At 31.6% G+C, this 10,981-nt stretch overlaps 1 protein-coding gene and 1 long non-coding RNA gene across 2 annotated transcripts; one reads left to right on the top strand and one right to left on the bottom strand.

Moving 5' to 3' along the window:
- Positions 1-3,921: 3,921 nt before the first annotated feature.
- On the top strand, positions 3,922-6,288 carry LOC137826363 (uncharacterized). The gene is made up of 3 exons (XR_011083479.1): positions 3,922-4,136; positions 4,433-4,502; positions 6,094-6,288. It is a non-coding gene; the product is annotated as an uncharacterized lncRNA (long non-coding RNA).
- Positions 6,289-10,021: 3,733 nt separating this feature from the next.
- Positions 10,022-10,590, bottom strand: LOC137824668 (uncharacterized). Its single transcript, XM_068630339.1, has 2 exons — positions 10,507-10,590; positions 10,022-10,423 (listed from the first exon to the last, which is right to left on the bottom strand). The coding sequence occupies exons 1-2, from the start codon at positions 10,588-10,590 to the stop codon at positions 10,022-10,024; spliced, it is 486 nt and encodes a 161-aa protein (XP_068486440.1).
- Positions 10,591-10,981: the final 391 nt, after the last annotated feature.

Below are 10,981 nucleotides of genomic sequence, written 5' to 3'. Positions count from 1 at the left end.
TCATTGCAGTTAGAAACATCACATCCCTTAGGAATCCATTTCATAAAACCTCTTGGAACATAATATTTCCTTATTTTACAGAACCTAACAGAGTGGCCTTTCTTCATGCAGTAAAAGCATGTAACAACCGGTTGTTTTGTCTTAACAATCGGTTGTTTTTCTAATTTTCTTGAAAAACTTTTTGAAAACTTATCTTGCTTGTTTTGTGGATTAAAGCCTAAACCAGCCTTTCCAAAAACACAGCTTTGAGATGCCAAGACATTCTCAAAGTTTGATTTCCCCTTTGAAAGCTTGTCCACAGTTTCAACAAGATAATGAAACTTTTTCTCAAGATTTTCACAATTTTCGCAAATGAGAGTATCACACTTGCAAGAGGCATTTTTGAAATGATTTTCCAATTTTTCAAAATCACTTTTTTCTTTTTCCAGATCCTCTTCAAGTGATTTAACTCTCTTTTCAAGCCAACTGTTAAGATCTTTCAATCGGTTGTTTGAAAGAACCAATCTATTAGCTTCATCATGTGTTTCTTGAAAAGCTTCAAGCAATTCACTGTAATTTTGTTCATTTAAGGAAGCACATGAACTTACCTCACTTGAGCTGCAAGATTCATCATCATTTTCAGCTACCAAACATATGTTTTCTTTTTCATCTTCACTTGATGAAGAACTTGATGATGACACCTCATTTTCATCCCAAGCTATGTAGGCTCTTTTTGTCTTGCCTTTCTTCTCCTTGTAACTAGTCTTTTTCTCTTTGCTCTTGTTTGGACAATCCGCCTTTATATGACCTTGCTCACCACAACCAAAACAAGTATAGTTATTTGAATTAAATTCATTGGGTTTCTTGTTTCCATACCTATCCTTGTTGTTGTCTTTGTTGCGGTTTCTCTTTAGGAATTTGCTGAATTTTCTTGACAGTAAGCTAAGGTTTTCCTCATCACTATCATCACTGGAATCTTGCTTTCCCTTGTGTCTGGATGCTTTCAGGGCTATGCTCCTTGTGTGCTTATCTTCACTCTCTTGAACATTGAGTCTATTCATCTCTAGCTCATGTTCCCTAAGCTTTCCAAACAAAGAAGCAACACTTAATGATGTTAGATCTTTAGATTCAGAAATAGCAGTTACCTTTGGTTGCCATGCTCTATCAAGACATTTCAAGATCTTGATGTTCAGCTCTTCTTTATCAAAGGTCTTGTCTAGGCTCATAAGGTGATTGATGATGTGCGTAAATCTTTTCTGCACCTCAGCAATTGTTTTTCCTTTAAGCATTCTAAACATCTCATACTCTTTGATAAGAGCATGCTTTCTAGCTCTTTTCACCTCATTTGTTCCTTCATGAGTGACTTCCAAAGTGTCCCACATTTCTTTTGATGATTTGCATTGCGAGACCACAAAAACTCATCAAAATTTAAAGCAGAGGTTATAATATTTTTGGCAATGCAATTGAATTTGGCCTTTTTGCTTTCTGCATCAGTCCATTCAGACCATGGTTTCTCAATGATAGATCCATCCTTTTCAAACTTTTGGATAAAAAGACCATTTTCAATTGCATCCCAAATTCCTTTGTCAAGAGATTCCATAAATATTTTCATTCTTACTTTCCAAAACTGGTAGTTCAAACCACAAAATAAAGGTGGTCTGTTAATTGAAGCACCTTCCCCAAAAGGTAGTCTATCAGCCATTAAACATTAAAAAGATTTTTAGGATCAACTTGAATAACTTTCAAGAACCAAGCTCTTGATGCCAATTGTTAGAAAAGATGGCTTTAAACTAGAGGGGGGGGTGAATTGTTTAAAGAGGGTTTTCGCAAACTTTTCAAAACTAGAATGAATTATCTCAGGAAACAATTGATTCAGAAATTCAGTTCGCCAAAACAGCAAGCAAAAGCTGTAGTACCAGAAAAACAGTCGGTTGTTTCGCAGAAATAATCGGTTGTTTATACCAGCAAACAACAAATAAACTGAAATTAAAGAGTTAGAGATAGAGAGATTGTACACAGTTGTTTATACTGGTTCACTCCAAACCCAGAGCTACATCCAGTCTTCTCAGAACCCTGAGGAAATCCACTAAGCAATCACACTTTGATCACTTACACAACAACCAAGAGAATGACCTTAAACACCTCAAGAAACACACTCTCCTTGGTCAACACACCAACACTAAGATTGTTGATCTTGATTCCCTCAAGAACACACAACCAATCTCAGCAAAACACAGAAACGAATACTTGTTCAACAGAGTACAAGGATTACACTTGTTACAGAAGATAATCTGAAATCAATACAAGCAGAATCCTATTCCATACACTTTGATCAATCACAAAATCTTAGCAATCTCTGTTCTTTGAAAAACTCAAAAAAAATCTTAAGAAAAACTTGTCAAAGATTCTTAAATCTCAAATCTGTTTTTCTGAATATATTCAAAGATGTAGTTTGTTATCAAATCTTAACAAACTTTTAAATTGCATTAAAAGATTGGTCAAAACATTTAATGAATGGAGCGTAAGCAATTAAATCATTTAAAGCTCAGTCAAACAGAAAACAGTTTTTTTGTTATGGTCCCAAAACAAACAATCGGTTGTTTCCTCGAATCAATCGGTTGTTTTGGTACTTAACAGTTCAACCATTTTAAAAACAGTTTTCAATCTTTTTCTCAAAACACCTAAGTACAAACAATCGGTTGTTTCGATAAAACAATCGGTTGTTTTAACTTAGTTTGAAAACATTTTACTTTAACAAAGATTGAGAATGCTAATGCTTTAGATTTAATCAAAGGGTGGATTACAACATATAAATTACCCCAGAACTAAGCGAAACCAGCACAACAACATCAAGCATAGCCAAGGCTTCAACATCCTTCAAAGGATTTTGGATTCTTCAAAACTTGAACACCACTTGGTTCAACACACATGACTAACAATTAAATCCCTAATGCTAAAATCTGGTGTGAAATATTTGTTCATTTATCTTCAATTTTCGTCATGAAATTTTGTTTGAACAAATCTGTTTGATTTTTTTGGCTTACGTTATATCCAAAATTTAGTATTAAATCCAATACTCCAATGGCCAATTTTGTTGATGATTTACGAGTATTACTGTATAACATGTAATAATGATTAAATAAATTTAAATATTAATTATAGAAAATAAAATAGTTAGAAACTAATTTTTTTTTTAACATTTTTATAAGATAATAAAGATTTTATGTTAATATAATTCAGTAATGTCAGTATATATTAAACACTACAAGAAAAAGAGGTTTTAATAGAGGTTATTTAGCGGAGGTTAATATAATCTTAGAAATTGATTTAATTAATGGAGGTTTTTTCTAAAACCTCAATAAAATAACGGAAGCTTGTTAACCTTAGTTAAATTCCAAAGGTTCATTCAAAAATCTCAGTAAAATAACGGAGGTTTTTTTAACCTTCGTTAATTTTCAAAGGTTTATTTTAAAACCTCCACAAAATAACGAAGGTTTTTTTTAACCTTAGTTAATTTCCAAAGGTTTATTTTAAAATCTTTGCAAAATAGCTGAGGTTTTTTTAACCTCCGTTAAGTTTCAAAGATTTATTATAAAATCTCATCAAAACAATAGTAAAAATTATCATAAATTAAATATTATAAATTATATTTTTAATACATTTATAAAAATATTATATCCTATTTTTTTATTTAATAACTGTATATATATTGAAATAAATATTATATACAAAATTTTCACACCAATCATTATTAAGAAAATTTGATTTTGATAGGATTATTATAATTCAGCAATAATTTTTAATTTTATTAGAGATTAAAAAAATCCATTAACTTGCAAAGGTTTATTTTTAAACCTCCATTAACTTTCTAAGGTTTATTTTCAAACCCCAGGAAAATAATTTAAATTTACTTTAAAATTTATTTTATTTTAATTTTCTTAATATTTTATCAGTATCCTCTTCACTTTCCCCTGAACAATGGTTTCTGATTTCCCTCTTCCCTGCCCCTCCCTTCGCTCCTACCACCTCCACGCCATCCTCCGCCTCCCGCTCCTCCCGCTCCCAGGAACACGAGAATGAACACAGTGTCGGAGATAGTGAACAAATTTAACGCTCTAGAGGTGCAGCAAGCGGAGTTGGAGAACGAGATGTTGCAGGTCTGTGCTGGATATCATCTCAATTTCAAACTCGTTTGAACTGAATGAGTGGTTTTGAGATTGTTGAGAGTTTCATGAGTTTAATTTTTCACATTGTTGTTCTGTTTTGCGAGTTTAATTCTTGACATTGTTGTTCTGTTTTGCGAGTTTAATTCTTCACATTGTTGTTCTGGTTCGCGAGTTTAATTTTTCATGTTATATGGATTTCATTTTAGGGTTTCAGGTTATATGAATGAAGGTTTCTTGGTGATTGCCATTTGCAACATGCTACTGACGATATTAAAGATTATCTTCAGGTTATACGGATGAAGGTTTCTTTGTGGTCGTCGTGGTTTCCATTCACAATAAGCTACTGGCGGGATTAAGGTACTCACTACGCCGCAACAATTTTATTTTCTCTTTTTCTTCCTTCATGTTTATTTGTGGCTTGATTTTGTATTCTGATAATTGGTATGAATATGAATAGTTTAGGTTTTGTTCCAATTTTAGCTTAGGTTTTGTTCCGATTTCATTCTAATTGTCAACTAATGGATTCTCCAACTTGATTATTTTCATTTTTGACACCATGAAACTATTATATAGAATAGTGGAAGTGTGAGTCAATGAATGAGCCGCACGAGGTTAGAAAACTGTCCAATTATGAAATCCCTTCACTCTCCCATCCCTTTGCTCTTCTTCTATATGTTCATAATCTTCCTCCGAGGTAGCTTAGTGGTCTTGGTTGGTTTCAGATTCGAATTATTTTAGTTGTGGTGATGGTGGTGGGGCATGGATGGTAATGTACAGAGGTATATGTGATGATGAACATTGAAGCATCTGTTCTACATCTCTCTATTTGCTTTTTTGCTGAACAACCTTTGAATGTGTTGCACTTGTAATAGCCCCTGCATAATTGTAGAAAAACCAAACTTATAGATGTAGCAAAAGTTTAGTAGATAAACCTATTTAGCATGCATTTTAATTACGATTTAAAGGGTCTGATAGAGTTCTGTGAAGACTAAATCTCGCTTTTCAAGATTTTAACAAAGTCATATACTCACCAGCCGAATTCAAAACCAATAACATTAGTTGATTCATATCACTAAAGCAGAATTAGCTTGTTTTCAAAATAATTAATGTGAAAGTAATTTAACACTCACATCAGTAGTTTCTGTTAATTTATATAAACCCTTTGTTATACTTGTACTGTGGTTTTTTGAAGTTCTATTGACAAAACTTTTCTTTGATTATAGTGATTTAACTATTATAAAATTTTATTTATTAGAAAATGCTACTTTAACCATTTCAGTATATAAAATGAATTTCACGTTTTATTGCAATCTTACTAAATTTGGAATAATAATTTTGATTGAACAGATCCTAATATTAATAGTCACCAATTAAGAGTCATTTTCCAACACCCAAATCAAATTAAATATTTTAGTAAAGTGAGAGTTGAACAAGGTTTTTAGCAATATAATAAATAAGTAAAGAATACACATCATTATTTCCTTTAAAGAACAAATAGTGGGAAAAGCATGCCTCGTAGATTTAGAATCAACGAGTACCAATTCCCATCAATTTTTGAAATACAACTGCAATTATAGGCTCAAATCCAATTCGTAAATTTGATCTTAATACATAAAATAAATAAAGAATTTTTTGCTACTATTTGGAGAGAAAGAGTAATTAGAGAAGAGGGGTGACCTTAGTTTAAAGATACTCTAGCGGAATATTATTGTTTTGATTACTATTTCTATGTTTAAAGTCACAATGGAATGAATAAAATAAAAGATACGAAGAACGTGAAAAAAAAGATTTGAGGCAATGATAAAATTTTTCTTTCAAAATTTTCAAGGTCAATTGCCTCCTGAGTTGACTATGTTCAATCCTTCATCGGTAATGTTTAAAAAATTTAAATAACTTGTTTTATTTTTCAGATTTACATTTCTAATTGTGTTATATGTTTATATTATAGGTTTCTTATCAAGGAAGTGTGCCAACAAATTCTGGACATCAAGAAGAGCATATGTGATTGTTGAAGAATTTAGTATAATATGGAAATGAATTTTGACCTATTTTGTACTTTGTGAGCAATATGTTATGTTTTCATTTGTAATACTTCATAGTACTATTCGTCTTATATTGCTTTCTCGTAATTTTTTAACTCATATTTTGTGTTTGGATTTGAATTTTAATTTGTTTACTTGATATATTTTTATCAATATTTTGATATATCTTGTCAATTGATGAATGTTATATCCATTTATTTGTTTTTATTATTGAAAAAATGTTTTAACAAACATAGAAAATAAATACAATAGATGTAAATATTTGTGGTTAAAAAATCACATGAATGTCTAAATGATAAATGAATAAAAAAACAAATTTTCATAGTTTTGAGACCTATGGTATTGTTTATGGAGGTTCTCAAACATTTTACGGAGGTTTTGAAACCTATGATATTTTATGGAGGTTTTAAAACTCATGGTATCTTATGGAGGTTCTGAAACCCATGCTATTTTACGGAGGTTCTAAAACTGTGGTATTTTACGGAGGTTTTGAAACCCATGGTATTTTACGGAGGTTTTGAAACCCATGGTATTTTACAAAAGTTTTGAAACCCACGGTATTTTATAGAGGTTTTGAAACCCATGGTATTTAACAGGGGTTTTGAAAGGCTTTTCCTGAGGTTTGAAAAAACCCTGGGGAACACGTTCCCCAGAGATGATTTAGCGGGGGAAATTGCAACCCTAGGTAAATAACTTAATGGAGGTTTTAACCCTAGGTAATGTAAAAATAAACCTCCATTAAAATCATTTTTTCTTGTAGTGAAAAGTAATTAATATATTTTAAGTTTCTAAATAAATAATTTAAAAATAAATCACAATCTTTTTGTAACAAACATAATTAGAATGTGAGAATTATTTAATGAGGAAGCTAATGAATGAAAGATATGAACTGGTAAATAAATAAAAAATAAAGGTAATTAAGAGGAGACCGATTAATTTTTGCATAAGCCTAGAAGAAATTATTAAATAACAACTAAATTTAGAGACAAAAATAATTAATCACTATATTAAGTTAAGTTAGATACTATTTTAAAGACTAAAAAATTATTAGTATCTAAAGTGGTTTCTATTATTAATAAAAATTTATAAAGTAGTTTTTAAATTGGTATCTAAATTAGTTACTAAAGTTTTAGCTACTAATATTTTAGATTCTAAATTGGTCTCAATTAGTCTTTTAAAGACTAATTCAGAATCTAAAATATCAGTAGATAAAACTTTGGTAGCTAATATTTAGATACCAATTTAAAAACTACTTTATAAATTTTTATTAGTAATATAGAAACTACTTTAGATACCAATAATTTTTTTAGTCTCTAAAATGATCTCTAATTTAATTCAATGCAACTAATTATTTAGTGTCTAAAATTAGTTACAATTTAATGATTTTTTTTAGTGATAAGTTTCTTCTAAAACCTACTTTTTCAAATTTTGTTCAATGAAAGTAAGTTCTTTATTTAATATTTATTTTAAGAAAGTGTTTCACCCAACTTTTTATTTTAAAGAGAAGATAAACTTTAAGAAAAAATTGGGTCAAACATACATAAATTTGTATTTTGTTAGATAGTTAACTTATATTTTTCTAAAATAAAAAATTCAAAATTATACAAAAAAAAAGGCATTAGTGGTTGATTTAGTAATGAGAAATTTTTTTTTTAAAATTTGTCACTGAATCAGTCACTAATTTTGGTTACAAATTTGGTCACTAATTTTACTCACATATTCGATTATTGATTCGAGTCAGAAATTCAGTTAGACATTTCAGCCACATATTCAGTTACAAATTTCAGTCACAAATTTGGTTACAAATTTTAGTCACAGATTCGGTGACAATTTTTAGTCATGAATTCAGTCACAGATTTTAGTCACAATTTCAGTCACAGATTCAATCACTATGCAAGTGATGAAGACAATAATGACCGATGTTGGCCATTTAGTGAATGATATTTTTGTCACTATTTATGGTTTTTCTTATAGTGACTCTCCATGCACATAACTGAGTTGTTGGCAGAGGTTTCATTTTCCAAAAATTGGTTACAAATTACCTCATCTTCCCCTCTAATTTCATTTCATATCCTCTAATACTCTAGGTTATCCTTTCCTTTCTAGACCCACTTGTCCTCATTTTGTCTTTGCATTCGGCACCCCTGAATTAGGTGCATAAACTCCTCTACCCATTATTTCTATCATTCAAACCAATCTCTTCTCCAAAACATATTCCACTCCCACAAATCTTCACTCCATCTTCTCGGCTTCGCCATCTTTATATAATAAAATAAAAAAAATTATCTTATTGTTATCAGTAAAATCCCTCATTCTTCATTTTTTATTTTCTCATCCCTCTTTCTCAAAATTTTATCAATCAATTCATTGTCTCCTGAAAACCAGCCTTCAAGACGCCTTCCTGGTCTTATAGTTATTGTTTTAATCCTTTTTTTTATGATGGAGGAGTGGAATCCATGAAACCAGAATGAGAGAAATCAGAAAAACATAGGAAGATGTGAGATGCAACAAGAGATATACCAATGGGTTGTTTTTGTGTAGAAAAACAGTTGCAGGGGGTTTTATAGCAAAATAGAAATCCTCTTTGATCCTTTGGTTGCAGTGGGTTCCAGTCTTCCAAAAGCTTGATCTGATAACTCAAGAGTCCATGCTTCTTTTAGTATCCTTGCAACACAATAAGTCCAAGCAACAAGATTTGGTCCCCTTACAGATGTGGGTCCTTTTGATTAAGCTTTATCACTGGAAACTTCAGAACCTTTGGGAATCCATCTCATAATACCTTTAGGAACATAATATTTCCTAATTTACAGAATCTAACTGAGTGGCCTCTCTACATGCAGTAAAAACATGTAACAGCCGGTTGTTTCGATCTTTCAATTGGTTGTTTTTCTAACACTTTTAAAAAATAGTTTGAAAACTTGTTCTGTTTGCTTTGTAGATTAAAACTCAATCCTGTTTTTCCAAAAACACAATTTTGAGATGCCAAGACATTCTCAAAGTTGGATTTACCCTTTGAAAGCTTATCCACAGTTTTTACAAGGTAATGAACTTTACTCTCAAGAGTTTTACAATTTTCACAAGCTTTAGAGTCACACAAGCAAGAAGATTTTTTGCAATGCATTTCAAGATTTTCTAAATTGGTTTTTGACTTTTCCAATTCTTCTTCAAGAGTTTTGACTCTATTTTCAAGTCAGATATTCAACCCTTTCAATCGGTTGTTTAAGAGAGCCAATCGGTTAGCTTCTTCATGAGTTTTTTTAAAAGCTTGAAGCAATTGACTATAGTTTTCAAGATTTAAAGAGGCACAAGAACTTACACTGCTTGAGCTGCTTGAATCATCATCTCCTTCAGCCATCTGACACAAATTGGCTTTTTCATCTTCACTTGATGATGAGTTTGATGAAGAGATTTCATTTTCATCCCAAGCAATATAGGCTCTTTTTTATTTCCCTTTCTTTTTCTTATTGCTTGACTTCTTTTCCTTGCCTTCTTTATTTGGGCAATCAGCTTTTATATGCCTCTGTTCTCCACAACCAAAGCAAGTGTAATTGTTAGAATTGAAATTACTAGTTTTCTTGTTTCCACACCTTTCTTTGTTGGATTCCTTGTTGCGGATTCTCTTCAAGAATTTGCTGAACTTTTTGGACAGCAAACTAAGAGTTTCTTCCTCACCTTCATAACTTGAGTCTTGCTTATTCTTGTGCTTGGCAGCAAGGCAATGTTCCTTACATGTTTGTCTTCACTTTCTTGAACATTGAGTCTATTCATCTCCAACTCATGTTCTCTAAGCTTTCCAAACAAGGAGCCTGTAGTCAAAGATGTCAAATCCTTTGATTATGAGATAGCCGTGACTTTAGGTTGCCAAGATCTATCAAGACACTTGAGAATCTTGATGTTCAACTCCTCTTTGTCAAAGATGTTTCCAAGACTCATTAGATGATTGACAATGTGAGTGAATCTCTTTTGTACTTCAACAATTGGTTCTCCTTTGAGCTTTCTGAACATCTCATACTCTTTTATTAGAGTATGTTTCTTTGCTCTCTTCACATCATTTGTTCCTTCATGGGTTACCTCTAGAGCCCACATTTCCTTAGCAGATGCGCATTGTGAGATCCTGAAAAATTCATCAAAGTTCAAAGCAGAGGTTATGATATTCTTGGCAATGCAAACAAACTTGACTTTTTTATTTTCAGCATCAGTCCATTGGGACCATGGTTTTTCAATAGAAGATCCATCCTTTTCAAATTTAGGAATAAAAGGGTCATTTTCAATTGCATCCAAAATTCCTTTATCAAGTCAACAAAGATTTTCATTCTAACCTTCCAAAACTGATAATTCAAACCACAAAACAAAGGTGACCTGTTAATTAAGGCACCCTCCCCAAAAGGTAGTTTTTCAGCCATAGAAAAAAGATTTTAGGATTGAGAAAGGAGTCTCAAAAAGGAATTCACTTAATAATTTCTGCAGAACAATGGCCTTTGTTTCACAGATTGAGCCTAAAAGTCTAGAAGAAGCACTACAAGACAGCAATTGGATAACAGCAATGCAGGAAGAACTGAACCAGTTTGAATACAATGAAGTGTGGACTTTGGTTCCAAGAAGACATGAGATGAATATCATAGGAACCAAGTGGGTGTACAGGAACAAGATGGATGAACATGGGGCTATCACTAGAAATAAAAGCAAGGCTGGTTGCTAAAGGTTATAACCAAGAAAAGGGAATAGATTTTGGTGAAACCTATGCACCAGTAGCACGTCTTGAAGCTGTCAGATTACTCTTAGCATTTTCCAGCA

Source organism: Phaseolus vulgaris, chromosome 8, assembly GCF_000499845.2.
Source record: "Phaseolus vulgaris cultivar G19833 chromosome 8, P. vulgaris v2.0, whole genome shotgun sequence".
Classification (NCBI taxonomy): domain Eukaryota; kingdom Viridiplantae; phylum Streptophyta; class Magnoliopsida; order Fabales; family Fabaceae; genus Phaseolus; species Phaseolus vulgaris.
The sequence above is the reverse complement of the archived record's forward strand: the minus strand, read 5'-3'. Positions and strand labels throughout refer to the sequence as shown.